Below are 17331 nucleotides of genomic sequence, written 5' to 3' on the forward strand. Positions count from 1 at the left end.
AATTTTAATCCAAAACAGATAAGATTTACTTCCACACAAGAGGAAACAACACAATTAAACCCAAATGACAGCTAAGATTATGGGGAAAAAAACACAAGAGGCATAATGACAAAAATATTGATTCCTTTCTACTTGACACTGCGCAAAAAAAAAAAAAAAAGGTAAATAAATAAAATCTAGCATTTGCATATTTGTTTTCTTTCCCTTTCCTCCCTTCTTTTTATCTGGGAGACAAATTTCAGATGCTCAAGCCAAGAGGAAAGGGGTGGCAGACAGTAATGGAGACTGAATTCCCTTTAACTGCAGTAATTAATGTTATGTCTCACTGGGGAGAGATTAAGAAAAACCAGTGACGGGGTGGGGGGGGGATAGGAATCAAGTATTATTTTGCTGTCAAAGATGCCCTTGAGCTCGGGGAGGGAGGTGTGAAGGGGGTCATGGTCAGTCAGCGCCCACAGCTTTTGCAGGGGCAGATGGTGGCCCCAGGGACACGAGGTCACAGACACCGGTGGCCCCTTTCCTGCTGCACTGGAAGCAAACCCACCCCAAACCAGAAAGCCACACACCATCACATGGGAAGAAGGAGTAAACCCGGGACTTACACACCCCCCCCGGAGCCCCCACGCAGCGCAGAGGGGGTCTCGGCTTTAGAGGCAGAGCCAGAGGAACCAGCCAAGTCGTAAACATCTACAGAAATCCAAAACAACGTTCCCATCAGAGGGAGCTCAGCTCGGAGATGTCTCACTGCCCAATAAAGCTTTCCCAGAGTACTCCCTAAACCGGGGATTAGCGAGATCCCCCAGGCAAACCTTCCCCGGCTTTCCATAACTCAGCGGGAGGACGAGGAGAGAGGTAAAAGGGAGTGTTACAGCCACTTAAAGGAGATGGAAGGAAGCACTTTCCCCTGTCTCCTCCTGTCCCCCGTAGCGGGACGCCGGGCTGATGATGAACGGGGCACGCAGAGCCGGCACGCCGGGGCGGGCTCAGACTCCTCCTGCGTAGCGGGAACGGTGTTTTAGTCCATAGAGAGCACGAGGGAGACATCGGGCTTTACGGTAGGAAGCAGAAGGAAAAGTATTTGAGAAGCTGGAAAGGAGGTCCCGGGGATGTCCAGCTGCATCCCGAGGCAGGAGAAGGGATGCGGGCACAGGGGAGGAGGGGAGTGGGTACCACACACGCGGGATCCCGAGGGCTGGGGAACGAGGGGGGCTCTCTGGGATGGCATTTAGCTGGGCTCAGGGAGGGAAGTAAAGGCGTGGGAAAGCAGCCTGAGCGGAGCCCGGGGACTTGGATGAAATATTTCACCCAACAAACAAAAGACTTTCACCCCATTTTACTTCAGCTACAGAACTCCATGTGGTCTCGAGGGTGAAAAAAGACAACAAAACGCACATTTGTCTTCTGCTAGTAACTCAAAACTTGGCTCTGGTTCACTCAAAAAGTTAATGCATCTTCTAAAAAAAAAAAAAAAAAAAAAAATACAACCAAAAAACCAAAACTGGGCAAAGTTTCAATTCTGTGCTGCAATCCCGACCCAGGGCAGAAACACCCAGGGGCTTCTGCCTCCCCAGGGAGACACATCCAGCCCACACCCCATCCCGGATCCACATCCTTGCCTGGGACCTCAGCTCCCGTTGCGAGGAGCGTCAGGATTTATAAAGAAAGTGGAGTTATGGCTCATACTGTGTAGGAGGAACATTTGTTTCCCTCCTGCCTTCCCCCTGCTTGCGGGAGAGGCTCAGGGCATGAGTTAACTCACACAACAAAGCCACGGATGCTCCCGGGCTATCGGCTTCAGCGAGATGTGGCAAAGCGTATCTTCACGGGCTAACCCGGGATTAGAGCGAAAAATCACATTTCTGCTGTGATATGCAGAGCGATGCCTTCAGCTCCACCCCACCGGCGTCGCTGCTCCTGCGCTCCGAGGTACAGCACGTGAAGGCTCCAGGCAGGAATTTTTCAAAGAAACTTATTTCTAAAGCATCAATCCATTACAACCGGCATGTTTTTTAGAAAGATCAGCTTGAGCAGGGTCTGAGGTCCGGGGCTGAATCTCCCCCTGCTAAGCAAAACCCGCATTTCGAGCAATTGGGGTAATCGCCAGGCTCCAGAGCCAGCGTCCCCCCGCAGCCACGGGCCACTTCGCCACGGTTTGCCCGCAATAGCCACGCAATCCCACGCTCCAAGCAGGGATCGAGCTTTTCACCCCCCACGCTCAGGTTCTGCCATCTGCATTCCTTGCTCTGCCTCTCTTACTTTTTCAGACTCATTTTCCAAGTATACCAGTTTTGCCTTTTCTCCCCTCCAAAACTCCATCACGCTGACATTTTTAGCAGGACATAAAAACATTCCCTATCCAACCCCGTAAGCTGCAGTCCCTGACTACCCTCCCTTCTGCCATCCTTCTATCATAGCGCATCTTATCGTGCCCAACAGCCTTAATGCAAAGCCTCCGTCCGTGCTCCCATGCACTCGCTGCCCAATCTAAAGCCCCACCGACAAGGGCCGAGATGCTCAAAAAAACCCCAGATTTAAGTTGTAAAAGCCAAACAGCTGCTCGTTCAAATGGAAAAATACAGGCTTCGTGCAGCCATCGTCTCTGCTCCGAAACGAAGAGCAGAAGGCGTGGAGATGACACACGGCTTCCGAGATATGAACAGATGCACCTTTTGCAGAGGGCTGCTGCAACGGCATCCCCAATCCTATAAAAGACTTTCTTTGGGCAAATAGGCGAGATGCAGATACACAGGCTCTACAGGCTTAACTTCTTTTGTTCTTTTATTGACAGGATAGTTTATCCCAATGGGAGTTAAGGGACAACACATTTAGTCCCATTTTACAGACGGAGCTCTAAGGCACAGAGGGATGATGGACCAGATCCAAATACGTAGGCAACCACCTCATGAGATACCGAAATAAGCATTTTAAAAGGCCACAAAGCACATACATGATACATTAATAAAAGGTCACACAAACACCTGAGATGAGGATATTCAAACCATCTGGATCGTCTTTTTACTTTTCAGTCAGGCTCGTCCTTTGCAAGAGAAGGATATCACGCTATAGCCCACACCCACTTGAGAGGTAACATTTCAGTTTCAGAAACCTTCAAGAAGAAACGACCAAACCCAAATCTTGCCTCTGCGCATGCCCAAACGCAAGACCAAGGAGAAATACTCCACTCGCACCCCTCACCAGTTGCCAGCAGAGGCAGGAGGAACCACAGCCTTCCTTGTTACCCTCTACAGCTCCTTCCCTACAGTCCGTTGTTTTATTTTATTTCGTTTTCTTAACAGACCAGCCACTATTTTTTTATTTTTTTTTTTTTCCCCTGGCCCATTCAAACTTATCTCTCCCTCTCTGGAGGCCCAACCGAGAAGGGACATGGACATTTGCAACCCGGACTCGCCACTCTGCTCCTTATCACCACCCTCCCACCGCGACCTGGCTGCCAGCCACCGTCCCCTCCCACGCTGTCCTCCGTCCCCTCCGATGGATGCCGTTGGCGGCTTTGACTCACCATGACCGAGATATGAAGAATGTGCATCTGCTCCTCCACTATCTCCGAAGGCTCCTGGAGGCTGGGGGGGGTGGCCCGGGAGAGCTGCTCGGCGCTGCTCATGGAGACGTGGAAGTACAGGGTGCCGTTCTCCAGCCACTGCTGCTTCCAGTGCACCAGCGAAATGTCAGCCACGGTCCCCGACATCTCTGCAGGGACAAAACGCGCAGCTGAGGATCGGTTTTCTCCACGGTGCTAAAGGGCGGTATTATTGGCACTCCTGGAAATCGGGACTTTTGACTCTTACCCCTAGATACTGCTTCTGATCTGCAGGATGAGCTTGAGCATTGGGGGTTTTTTTGGCCTCTGTCTGCTATTTCCCCCATATACGAACAGTAACAGTTGTCTTCCTTAATAAAAAGCAAAGGGCTACAAAGCGCCTTGGGATTTCTGGGCGAGGAAGGCAACAGCAGTAAAGAACACATCGCACGAGGTGCTTTTAACCTCCTGAGGCTCTCCCAGCACAAAGGCTGGAAGAAGCTCCCGGAGGTCGGCAGCCAAGCCCAGGGGAGGTTTGCCGCTCGGCAGGGGCTGGAGGGAGGCCACGGTGCCAAGCAAGCCAAAATGCAGACACCGGTACATACTCCGCCGGCATTTGCAGGGGAAACCTTCTTTCGGGTACTGAGGTAGCACTAGAGCCGGCTTTAGCAGGGACGGCCCCAACACAGACATAGAGCAGCAGAAAGAAGAGATAACCCCCCGGCTTGACAAATATCCATTGGCCTGGGGGCTGCATGCCTGTCCGTCTTCCTCTCCAGCCTTCTGTTAGTCTTACATCCCACCCAATCCTGAGGGGCGAGCGCCCCGGGAGCTGGGATCAGAGCATCCCGGCACACACATCTACCGCGGCACCTTCCCCTGCCTAATTAGGGGCTCGGACGACCCCCCCAGGCACCGAGTAACCCAAAGGCATTCCCAGGTCCGCCGTCTCCCGTGCAGCTCCGGGGCTCAGCTGCAGCTCCCGTCCCGGCCGGGCGGCAGCAGCCGCAGGCAGGAGCGCTGACAGCTCCACAGCTGCCCATCAAGTTTTAAACGCTTCTCTGCAAAGAACCGATTTGGCAGTTTAGCAACGGAATCAAAACTGGAAAAAAAAAAAAAAAATTACGAGCGCAAAATGAGCCAAAATATTTCTCCTTCCACCACCTCTTTTTTCGGTGTTTGTTTTTCCATTTGCAATATAAGCAATGGGAAGCAAGTCAGGTCCTCTTAGTCACCGGGAACCGCGGCTTCGGCAATCACCCACTTTGTGGGAGACCCAAATTCAATTCCCTCCTGTTTGGGAAGAGCAACCGGCTGTAACGGACTATGACCCGCAATCTGCGCGGCGTGTCTGCTCCAGAAAGGCTGACGGCATGAGTTGAGGTTCCCCTGGCACCGCGGTGGGAACGGAGACAAGGTCCTCCTCCACACCTTGGCCGCAGAGCGCCACTCGTGAGAGGGTCAGCGGGGAGGACAGGGCTCGTTCCCCTGCGGCTACAGCGGCGGCATTTTGCATTTTGCTTTCCTGAACCCAGCTGAGCAAAAGCACGTCCAGTTCCAGCTCCCGGTGGAGACGAAGAAAGGACCAAGCCCAGCTGAGGCTGTCCTGAGGAGCCACCCACACCTTTCAGGATGAGATGCTTCAAGACTCCGGTGCTGGCTCACGAGGCTACAAGACCAGGCGCTTCCACTTCTACAGAGCCAGGTCCCAACCCAGCAACAAAAACCTCTCGATCCTTCAGGACCGATTTTTTTTTTTTTTTCTTACCCCCGAAATCAATACATTCTCCAGCAGCAGGCTCCCGGCTTTCCACTGTGGATTAAAACGGAGCCAACCATCCCCCCGCTCCCAGAGATGTCCCCATGGCGCCCCTGGTCCTGCAGGACCCCCCCTCGCTGCAGAGCCCGGCTGAGGGCAGGGACAAGGTCGCCCCCGTAGTGCCAGCACTCACTAATTACACCACTGACATGGCTGAGCCGGCTGCACCCTCACCCGAATCTAATCAGAGGGCGATGCTCATTATCTCTGCCTCCCGAGCACAGCGCCCCTCCTCATCCCCAATCTCTCGGCACATCTGAGCGCTCAAAGGAGAAAAACTAAACCGCTCCTGACCGTGCACGGGATCCATCAAGCGCCCGCGCTTCGGAGGGGACGCGCGAACTCCCCGTCACCTCTCCATCACCGCAATGAGATCGCTCCTCATAACCCCTTTCCCTCCTTTCACAGGGAATAGCTGTTGGCTGGAGCACATCGCCGGCAGGAGGTGTTGCCTGCGCTCTTTACCCCGTAAATCCAGCCAGCCCCGCGGCTGGCGCTGCAGGAGAGCAGCCTGGGCAAGACCTGGCAATCGCACGGCACGAGAGGTTTGTGCCTCTCGCCTCCAAAGAGGCTAAAGCGGAAGATTTTTTTTATAGCGGTGAGAAGAAGAACAAAACAGGAGGGACACCAGTGCTGCTTAACCGCAGTCATCCTCCCAGCGATACTTCAAAGGTCTGTATTGAAAAGCATCTCCTTGTCTAATTAAAATTGCAACAAATTCTACTTTTGGGACTAAAAGCAGTAACTCAGCTTCGGGACAGTGGCACAAGCTCTTCTACAGAGACAAACGGGCCGTGGGACAGCGGAGAAGCATCAAGAGACAGGACTGGTCATGCAAAGCCATCTTAATTCTGTTCCGAGCGACAGTCGCCCGTAAGAGAGGCTGATTTACAGGCTGAGGGAGTTGGGTCTCTTTAGTCTGGAGAAGAGAAGACTGAGGGGGGATCTTATCAACGCTTATCAATCCTTCAAGGAAGGGTGCCGGGGGGATGGGAACAGGCTTTTCTCAGTGGTGCCCAGTGACGGGACAGGAGGGAACGGGCACAAACGTGACCATAGGCAGTTCCATCTCAACCTGAGGAGGGACTTCTCTCCTGTGCGGGTGGCAGAGCACTGGCACAGCTGCCCAGAGAGGGGGGGAGTCTCCCCCTCTGGAGCCATTCCAAACCCGCCTGGAGGTGTCCTGTGCCACTGCTGGAGGTGCCCCCGCTCTGGCGGGGGGTGGCACTGGGGGAGCTCCAGAGGGCCCTGCCAGCCCCCACCAGTCTGGGATGCTGTGATTTACAGCATTACACACTCACCACACCCACTCCACCCCCCCCGCACAGACCTTTCCAAAAGGGCCCAGGGAAGGAGGTTCCATCCCCCAGCCCACCACCCAGACCTGCTGTGGGTGCCACCAGGACCCCACCACCACGCTTCCCAAGGGCTACATCACACTAGGGAAGCAGAGGAAAAAAAAAAAAAAAAAAGCCCTCCGGGGTCAATCTTTCTCCACATTTTTTCCCCTTGCACACACATTTTTGCATGAGGTGTTTAAAAGGATCACAGAGAACATTTCTGAGGAGTTCTGAGATATAGGCAATTTTTTGGATTTTAGCCTAGACTGAAGATAAGCCTGTTTCATTTTCAAAAGGTCTCTTCCAAAAGTAGAAACTTCAATTTAACATTCATTTCACAATTTTAAGCAAACCCAGCAGCAAGGCAATTGGCTTGCCAAGCCTGGGTACCATTTACCATACATTTATAAAGACCTGTATGCTTTTCACCCCTGCAGCCCGTGTTGCAGGAAACCTGCCCATTACTGCTCCCCGCATTGCCAGGCTGTCGTGAGCCTTCAATCAGATCCGCTGCTCACAAAAATAAAATAAAATAATAACAAAAAAAAAAAAAAAGCGCCTTTTCAAGCCCCGTTAGCTGCTGAACCCTTCAATATCCCAACGCGAGGAAGTTTCTTGGCCTCATATACTTGACATGAATATTACACCGCCTGTGTTTCACTGGACACGCATTGTCACTCCGCTATCTACACGGTAGTTACAGCAGCGATAGCCCGTCCATCAGAAAGGATGCAATAGTCTGCGGCGAGATTGCCTGTTATCAGAGCTTTCAAACGCTTTTGGAACAAATTAAGGGCATTCCTGCACCAAAATAGAATGAGAGACAGTTCAGGTTTTAAATGGGCAGCGGTGGAAAAGCACTTGCAGTCTGCAGCTATTTATCTAGCAGACAGGGAGCTCTCTGCCGGGGCTCAAACACAGCTTCGCGGGTAAAACACCGAGTAAAAGAGCCAAACAGACCGCGAAACGTCTGCCACGCCATCTTCCTACCTGCTCACCGCACCCAACGGAGAACGGCAGAGAAGGGACGACGCCGGTCCTCCTTCACCAGACCCCTTCTCCCCTCCAACGCCCGCAGACCACCACCTTCCTCCGCCCGAGGAGCCCCTTCCCCTTGTGACGGGGGCAGAGATATCTCCTCTCCAGCCCCACCTGGCCACTCACCCCCAGCTCTCCACACCTGCGCTTCGTCTCCCATCACACATCAGCTCCCATCACTCCCATCAGCTGAGCCCAAAGCACCACCGCTCCCCCCACGGCCCCACCAGCCTCCGGCGTCGCCGAACCGCAGGCTCAACTTCAGAAAAGGGCATTTTCTGCCTTTCCTCAGGTTCTGGGTCCAATAAAACTACAATTCCCACATTTTCCTTGGAAATCAAACAAGCAATCCAAACAAAACCTTTCCCCGGGGCTCAGACCCCAACACGGGCCGGTGCCCATCAGGAGGTCACCTGCCCAGGACGAGGCAGGGGACAGCAGCGACCGCAGCAAGATCCCTTCCCGCGGAGCCTCTCCTTCCGTTTTTCCCTTCCCTGTTGCTACAGCCCTCACATATAAACATTTCACTGGAGTCTTCAACTCGCATTACAATCAAACTTAAAAGCGAAAGGGCCTAAATGCATTTGGTGGGGAACCAAGACGATTCCCATAAAAGCAGATTAGGCTGACATGATGAATATAAAATGAAACAGCAGATATTAAAGTTGGAGGATTGTTACTCCGTGCCTTGGGGCTCCCGGCCGTCCTCCCCACCTCCTCCCTCCTCTCCCCCCCCCCCCCCGACGCTGTGGTAGGGGAAGGCAGGAGCGGGCAGGGAGAGCCTTCTCACCCCTGCCTCCTCCGAGGCAGCCTGCCGGGGTTTGGGATACTCCCTGCCTCCCCCCAGACCCCCCTCCCCCCCCCCCCCATACGCGATGCTTCACCACTCGTCGCTGATTCGGGAGGCTGCAGCCCTGCCTTATCTGTCGCGGCGTTTTACAAAGCCTGTTTTGTATTTAATTGGCTTGGCCTCCCTAATCTACCACGATTATTGTGTTTTTATTTAATTCCTGAAGGTCATTATTAAAATAAGCCATTTTGCTCGTTCATCCCTGCACAGTTCCCCGCCCCCGGATAACCAACCCCTCCCCGTGCCCCAGCGACGCTCAGACCCCGGGACCCGCCGCACACCTTCCCTGTAAGGACCAAACCCTCGGTGTGAGGAGCGGGAACCCTGTGAGATCCATTCCCGGTGCACAGCTCCAGGCTCCTCCTGCCTTTTTCCTTCTCACCAGCTTCATCCCGGCAGGACCTACACCCAGACTTCGGCTCACCTGCACAACCCATCGTCTTGACCTGTTGGCAGGGGGAAAGCTGGAGATCTGCCGAGCGATTACATTCCCTTCCACGTCAGGCTCGGAAAGGCGATCCCATCCCGCACGGAAAGCCAGCGCGGACGACCGCCCCGTCCTCTTCTCGCCCCAGCATCACCCCTAATCCTGCAACCCCATTCCTCCTGCTATTAGTCCAGGGGCACTTCGGAGTTAATGCTCTCCAGAGGCACCAACCTCCGGTGAAGTGTTAGTTTATAGATTCTTCGGTGCTAGCTACCACTTATGCTAATAAACCGAATTTATGCAGAAAGTCATAAACAGAGAGCTCTCCCCAGTGCCCTTGCCAGCGCAGGATTGCTCCCTGCAGAATAGATTATCGCTCTCTGCGCAGACGAGCTCCAAAACGACTCCAGTAATGGGGCTTCCCCTATGCTCCCCGGGGGACTATTCTGCACTCAAACAGGCCCCAACACTTCTAAGGGTTTGGGTCTTTTGGTGGCGATGCGGTGGGGGTTTTTTCACCGCGATCATTAGCTCAGTTCATTATTTTTTTTCCCCCCTTTCCCCTCTGCTCATCCAACATGTTCCTTCCCTGCTACGTCTGCTCCCCCCGCAGTACTCCCCAGGGCAACACACAAACGCAGCTGCAGATCGTAAAAAGTAATAGAGAAGCTCAGAAGTTTAAGAAGGGATTAAAATAAAAAAAAAAAAAAGAAAAAAAGAAAAAAAGAAAAAAAAAAAAGATGACAAGCTCCACTCTGATCATCTCCTTTCAAAGCTCCTGTCGGTGAGGAACACGGGGCTGCACCCGCAGGGCATTGCAGGGGTGGCTTCGGCGCTGCGCCTGTCTGCTGGGACACGGCGCTGGATGGAGGAGGGCCTGGGGGAGCCTTGGGCTTGGGGTGGTCCGTGGGGGACGCCGGCAGCACGGCGGGCAGGCTGGGGCGCTCGCTCTGCGCCCCGTTTGCTCTGCCGGCAGCATCGCCCGCCTGATGTTGGAGGGGCGAAACGTCAGCTGCCCCGGGGCGAGACGGGATTTGCGGGAAAGTGGCGTTGGCGATTTTTAGGCTTTGCTCAAACCGCCTGGAAGGAGAAGGAGAAACCCACTCGCCGACAGGCTCCTGGGACCAGCCCCCTCAAAGGTGACATAGATGCGGTAAGAGCTGAGCTGCCACCAAAGGGTCCCTGACGACCAGAGCAACACGACTGCAGGTGAGGGCAGATCCCAAGCTCAAGAGGAACCCAAAAAATGAGAAAACCTCCTCAGTTTGGATGGGAGCCTGCCTCTCCCCACGGCCAGGCTGGAGGGGCACAGGGTCGAGGGCAGCCCCCCTGTCGAGGGCAGAGCATCCCCCCGTGCTGCCAGGGAGAGCCGGCGCTCGCCAGGGACGGCACCGTCGGCACCACCTCACCATCCGCACTGCCGAAGGTGGGTGGACAGACAAATCTCCAGCACAACCGCCTGCTCCGTCACCGCTGCGAGCCCACAACGTGCCCCTGTGCAGCCCCAGGGCATCCCCCCACATGCCCGTGGGGCATCACAAGTACAGAAAACTGTGAGAAGAAGGTGCTGTTCCCACCTTCACAGTGCCTTGGCCAAAAATCCTTCCTGGAAACTTTTCAGAAACAGCCAAGAAGGGCTTTGCAGGGACTCTGCCCCGTGCAGGGGTGACTCCCAGGCTGAGATTGTCGATGCTTTTGGCGACAGCGAGGAGCCACCGAGGCACCCAGCAACTCTTCCCTCATGAACACAAGCAACCCTGGTTTCTCACAGAGCTGGAAGCCTATCACATGCATCTCACCTTGCGGACTTGATGATTTAAACCGGTTTACCAGTAAAAATCTCCCCACAGGCAGCAGGGCTGGAGCCCCTCTGCTGGGAGGACAGGCTGGGAGAGTTGGGGGGGTTCAGCCTGGAGAAGAGAAGGCTCTGAGGAGATGTTAGAGCCCCTTCCAGTCCCTAAAGAGGCTCCAGGAGAGCTGGGGAGGGACTTTTCACAAGGGCATGGAGTGATAGGATGAGGGGGAATGGCTTCAAACTGGAAGAGGGGAGATTTAGATGAGATATCAGGAAGAAATGTTTCCCTGTGGGGGCGGTGAGCCCCTGGCGCAGGGTGCCCCGAGGAACTGTGGCTGCCCCATCCCTGGAGGTGTTCAAGGCCGGGTTGGACGGGGCTGGGAGCAACCTGGGCTGGGGGGAGGTGGCCCTGCCCACGGCAGGGGGGGGTGGAACTGGATGGTCTTCGAGGTCCCTTCCAACCCAAACCTTTCTGTGATTCTGTGATTTGGTGGGAGCAAGGTTTGTGGGAACATCTGCACCCACAAGGCAGAGGTACACGGCACCCCTTCGCCTGCTGCTCTTCCCAAGCCCACGCACCTTTGCAGAAAAAGGGACTGTCATCTTGCACGTGGCACAAAGCAGGACACGCACAGCCCAGGGTGGCTGAGAGGGACGTAAGGGAATAAATGCCTTGAGCTGGTAAATTCAGCCACCGGCACTTGTAGTCAGGCAGCGAGTCCCAACACAAGAAGGGCTCTCCTCGCTGCCATCACGTCTCACCATCGCAAGCAGAGCCACGCAGCTGCACCAGCTGTCCCATGGGTGGCCCACAGCATCTGCCCAGCTTCGGCAGGCACCAACCCCAGCCCTTACGCTTCCCTGCCCGACTCTCCGACTGGGCTCCCGCCCTTCTGGGGCAGCCCCTGCAATTCGCCATGAGCTGGTGTTCCACACACGAGCCCAGCGACAGGACTGGATTTACTCCAGCTAATGTCAGGAACAGTGAACTCAGCCAGGACATTGGCATTCTTCTCATCCTCCCACCAACCTTATTCATAAACATGGGTTTGGGTTTTTTTTGGTTTTTTTTTTTTTAATGAGAATATTTTAGGTAGATGTAATTATTGTGAAACGCAGCAAGAGGTCAGCACACTGCATCATCACAAAATGGCCCAGCAGATGCGACAGGGTGAGCGGGGAGGACGGAGACAGCCCCTTCCAGGGCTCAGCCCCTGGAAACGCGTTGAGACAAGCGGAGGGTCGGGCTGCTCCGATGCCCCCCCCTCACTCCCAGCTGGGGAGCCCCCTGCACCCTCCCCACATCCCTTCGGCCTCTCTAACCACGGGCTTTGGGGTCCCTGTGTACGTCAGGGGGCGGATGTTGGTTTGCCTGCGCTGCCTACAGATCACAATCTGACTCCGCGCACCTTAAAGAAGCTCAGCACACGCTCCACGTTCGTACAGCTGCTTTGATTGCGATCCAGTCCCCAGTACATTACCCTTATTTATAATGCCAGGGCTTCGGCGCGGCGCCTCAGGCGCTCTAAAATTATTACAGGGCCCTTTTGACTTTCAATTCCCTTCCATTCAATTCCATTTTTATTTGTCGGCAGAGACTCCCCTCGCCCAGCGGCGGAAGCCAACCGCGCGCAGGCAGACGGCGCTACCGCGGGTTAAGCCAATCCCATCGAAATTACTCGCACGCAGCTCCACGCGACGGGTCATCTCGCTGGGAATGAGAAGCGCCGGGCTGGGAGGAGCAGCGGGCAGAGCGCTGCTGGGCACAGCTTCCCACGGTGAGATGGGACGTCCGGGCTTGGAGCAGCAGCGGGGAGGGAGGTGGGGGGGGGGGCTCAGCCGCAGCCCCTCGACGGTGCCATCCACCCGGCTGATGCAGCCATCGGTTAAAAAAAAAAAAAAAAAAAAAAAAAGGCGAAGGAAAGCGACTTTGGGCGTTAGAGCCCCTCCTGCGTGTCCTGCAGAGGTGAGGGGCAGGCTGGCAAGAGGGAGGGGTGGGAAGGCGCACCGATTTTGTCCGGCAGCCCTCTCACCTCCCCGCGTCCCCAGCCCTCGGTTCAGGCACAGGGGTTCGATTCGGAGGGGCTTTGGGGGTTTACTGACACGCTCAGGCTTTGCCACTTCCCTCAAGGTGCTAAAAGGGGCACCGGGTTCGCTTCCGAAAGAGCGCTGGAAGGTGTAAGGAAGACGGAAGAGCCGCGTCTTCCCTCACGTCGCAGGAGAAAGATTTGCCGGTCCATGAAAGCTGCTGCTGTAGCGCTGCCTGAGGAAAGCTGCAAAAGTCTTCTGCTCCACACTTACTCCAGATCCTCAAAACCAACAAGAGACAGAGCTGATAAATGGGGGAAAAAGACTATTTGAGAATCACAAGCACCAGTTTTTGATGGTCCAACTATTAATCCCTGTTACAGACACCAATGTCTCCGACGAGGGAGCTCTTCTGCAGGCAGCGGGCACACAGCACTGCCAGCCCCGGCCCGTCGCTGTCTTAAGGATGGATTAAACGAGACGGGTTTTAACGAAGACAGTAGGGATGTCCTGGCTGAGGAAATTCAGCGACGTGCAGGGGATCGGCAGATTTGCTGCACCAGGGCCGGCAACTCTGCTCAGCCCTGAGCCCTCCAGGGACCTGGTGTGCCCCCGCTCCGGGTGCCAGCCCGCACCCGCTGCCGCTCGGGACATCTCTCCATCACCGCCCCAGCCCCGCACGTGGCTCCAGCACACCTGAAAACCCCAGCTTGGCTCCCGCAGGACCACTACAGGAATTAGAGGGTCTATTCCCACTGCACTTGGGCAAGAAAAAAAACCCCGATTTAATCCTCCAGCCCAGGCGCAGCTCAGCTAAGCCGAGGTGCTGGTGCTCGTATTGCCATCGCCCGCCGCTGCAGACCGCTGCCTGCACGGTGACAGCGGAGCTTCACTTGGAGCCTGAACGGATCTGAAGTGTCTAATGACACAACCGGAGGCTACTGAGCAAGAGCTGCTGCGCGCGATAACCACTCGCTTGATTTTTCACAGCAGCTGAGGGAGCACGAAGGAGGCAGCCGGGCGGGCAAGGCAATGGCACAGCGCGGGCAAGGCAATGGCACGGCAATGGCAAGGCAATGGCATGGCACAGGCACGGCCCGGGCAAAGCAATGGCACAGCAATGGCATGTCACAGACATGGCAATGGCATGGCACAGGCAAGGCAATGCCACGGCAATGGCATGGCAATGGCACGGCAATGGCAAGACAATGCCACAATACAGTCAAGGCAATGGCACGGCAATGGCACAACATGGGCAATGTAATAGCAAGGCAAAGGCAAGGTGAAGGCAAGGCAGTGGCACAGGCAATGGCACGGCAATGGCAAGGCAATGGAAAGGCACGGGCACAATACGGGCAAGGCAATGGCACGGCAATGGCACAACATGGGCAATGTGACAGCAAGGCGAAGGCAAGGCGAAGGCAAGGCAGTGGCACAGGCAATGGCAAGGCAATGGCAAGGCACAGGCACAGTCATGGCACGGCAGTGGCACAGGCAATAGCACGGTAATGGCACGGCAGTGGCACAGGCAATGGTAAGGCAATGGCAAGGCACAGGCACAGTCATGGCACGGCAGTGGCACAGGCAATGGCACGGTAATGGCACGGCAGTGGCACAGGCAATGGTAAGGCAATGGCACGGTAATGGCACGGCAGTGGCACAGGCAATGGTAAGGCAATGGCACGGCAATGGCACGGCACGGGCAAGGCATGGGCACGGCAAGGGCATGGCACCGTGCACCACCTGCAGTGGCAGCACGTGGTCCCCGAGCAGACGGAACACACTGGCACATGGAGATGGGGTCCGGCAGGTTCTGCCGATATTTTAACCCAAGTCCCGCAGCAAAAGAGAGAAGGTGCTGAGGCAGCCCCAGGCTGCCTGCATCCCTCCTGCCTGCCTTCCCTGGGCACGGGCACCAGCCCGCGAGGCTGGGCGGGGGATGCCTTTTTCCAGCACAGCCAGCAGCACCTCTAACACAGGAGCCGCGGCAGCCCCAGGAGTCATTACGGCACTAGGTAAGGCTTGTGCAAAGAGAAAACATTCCAGTTTTGGAGAACTACCCCTACAACCCCTTCCTTGTGGGGGTGACGGGAGCGACCGGCAACTTTTTCTTTGACTCTTGAGTTTCTGCAGGAGCGGCGAGCTGGGAGCGGAGCAGGGCAGAGGGCAGCCCCGAGGGGCAGAGGAGGGCTGTCACACTGGCGAAGGGACAGGCCAGGCGGTGGGGACGGCGCTTCTCTTCCCTGCAAGCTTGCGGCAGGAGCAGAAGGGCAACGTGACCTATTCAGGTGTCTCGCAGAGCGCTGCAAAGCCAGGCGGACTTCACAACAAAGCAGAGCGCTGCGTCGGCTTTATAGCACCCGCCGTTCTGCACGGCGTACGCCGGGGAGCGAGCGAAGGGTGCCGGCCTCGAGGGGCGAGCATCGCTCAGAGCTTGATTAAAACTAGCCAAGGGCTTTATAACCTCTGTGCATTTCTTTAATGTCTCTCTTTGGGAAACATACCTCTTAAAATGATAAGGTAGTTTGGTAGCTCAGGGCGCTGCTCAAACTGTGAAGCAAAGTAATTTTTCTAGCAGGGCTCCTCCACGGACCTTCGCTCCCCAGAAGCGCTTGAGCACTGGGGCGGGGGGGGGGGGGTCCCAGTAGAAACTCCCCACGCACCGGGGTGGGATGGGGAGAGGAGGAGATGAAAGGGGGGATGGAGGGAGGAGGTCTCGCCGCTTTCTAGAGAGACAAACACTAGGATGGTTCCACCTCCTGAGAGATGGACATCCTTTGCCAAGGAGAAGGAGCCAGCAGTGCAAAGATAAATGCTGGGCATTTTCAGGAAAAAAAATAGGCAGCAGATAATAACTTGGGCTCTTCAGCCTCTGCGTCACCCGGAGCACCAGATGGGTGCATCAAATGCCAAGTGGCCTGAAAATTCTGGGCACGCCCTCACCCAAAAAGACAAAAATATCAGTTACCAGGAACGAACCTGAGCTGGAGCCCCTCCATGTGCGTGGTGGTGGGGCTCCTACACCAACAGGGTCCCCTCCCTTGCTGTCAAGGCAGTGATCTGCTATGGTTAAGAAGGATTTAAGGGTCTTACCTCTTCTCTGGGAGGCTCTTGAGCGCTCGGCTCCCTGGAAAGCCCCCAAAGCCTCTCAGGTGCCCAAGGTACCACCCAAGCACCCACTTTCCGTCTTGGCTACTCACAAACCCCAAATTCAGCTCTTATCTACAGAAAGGTATTCTTGCAACCTGACAGAAAACTCCCTTCTCTCTGAGAGCCCAATATTACACCTTCACCCCGGCCCGACCCGCACGTTTACCTCCCCAGAGGGATGCCATCAGCCCGGGACGCACCAACGGCTTCCCGCCGGCCAAGCGCCACCGGGTTTACGCAGGGAAGGAGAGAAGCACAGCAAGGGCGAGGCGAGAGCAGCCTGCAGCTCCCCGAGGATGTCATCCCGGGGTGCCAGACCCCATCCCGAGCAGGACAGACCACCTGGGCAGCCTCAGCCCTACAGCAAAAGGGCTGCGGTGGGAGGACGCAAGGCGTCAGGGCTGCCAGGAGCAAAAAGGGTTTACTGCGACGCGGCTGTGAAAATCCTCACCCATCTCCGGACTGACTCAGGCTGAAATGCACTGGACTCAAAGCAGCTGATCTAAGAGCACAGAGAAGTCGCTGGAGGGCTCGGAAAGCGGCATCCTAAGATGAGGAGACATTAAAATCCCAAATAATAAAAGCAACCGAATTTATTAAGGCTTCTCGGAGCCTGTGGGCAAAATAATTTTTCCCCATTTAAAAGCGAGTAAGGCAAAAAAAGAGAAGCTAAGCAATTTGTCAGAGATTAGAAGCGACAAAGTGGCAGAGACCAAAGCCCGAAGCAGCGATGCCCTCACAAACACGATCACCGCCGCGGCTTGGCACGAGCCGGGTCCCTTTCTCCGGCAGCAGGAGTGGAGACGCAGGCGTGCGAGCCACGTCTCGCACCACGTCCTCCGCCTGCTGAAGTACGAGAGCAATCCTGGGTCGCTAGAAAACCCTGCCAGGGGTTACAACATCCCCCCGTGACCCCGCGGGGGGGTGCCAGCCCTTGTGCCAGGGTCGGGGAGGCGCCTGCGACGGTGCCGGGATGGGATGCCACGCGGGTGCCAGCCCGAGCCAGGCACAGGGAGGTCTCCAGCCACTGCGTTTGCCCACAAGTTCCTCCAGCTCTGGTGGCAGCTCGAGCCCCCCAGTGCCACATCTTTCCAAACAAGCAGAGAAGGACCAGCTTTGCCGTCACTGCAGCCCCAGCCCGGCTCTGCAGAACCCTTGCCAACTCACCGTCACCCCACACCCACCCCATATGGTCCCGCTCCTTCCCCGAACCAGGTTGCCTGGTGTTCCCCACCAGCGGAAATGCTTCGTGAGGCTCTTCCTGCCCCCCCGTCCTTCCCTCCCATCATAACAACGGGGCTTCCACCCCATTCCAGACCTTCATCCTTATTTTCCCCTTCTCATCA

General features: G+C 55.7%; 1 protein-coding gene across 1 annotated transcript in view; it reads right to left on the reverse strand.

Moving 5' to 3' along the window:
• The window catches only part of ASTN2 (astrotactin 2), a gene marked incomplete at its 5' end in the record, with an annotated part of 368996 nt that overhangs the window by 305505 nt on the left and 46160 nt on the right, over nt 1-17331 (reverse strand). Inside the window, one exon of the mRNA XM_082492552.1 lies at nt 3521-3708. Within this exon, the coding sequence (XP_082348678.1) occupies nt 3521-3708 (188 nt within the window). The remainder of the gene's footprint in view (nt 1-3520; nt 3709-17331) is intronic.

This window comes from Vanellus vanellus (assembly GCF_965231255.1).
Source record: "Vanellus vanellus genome assembly, chromosome: 18".
Lineage (NCBI taxonomy): Eukaryota > Metazoa > Chordata > Aves > Charadriiformes > Charadriidae > Vanellus > Vanellus vanellus.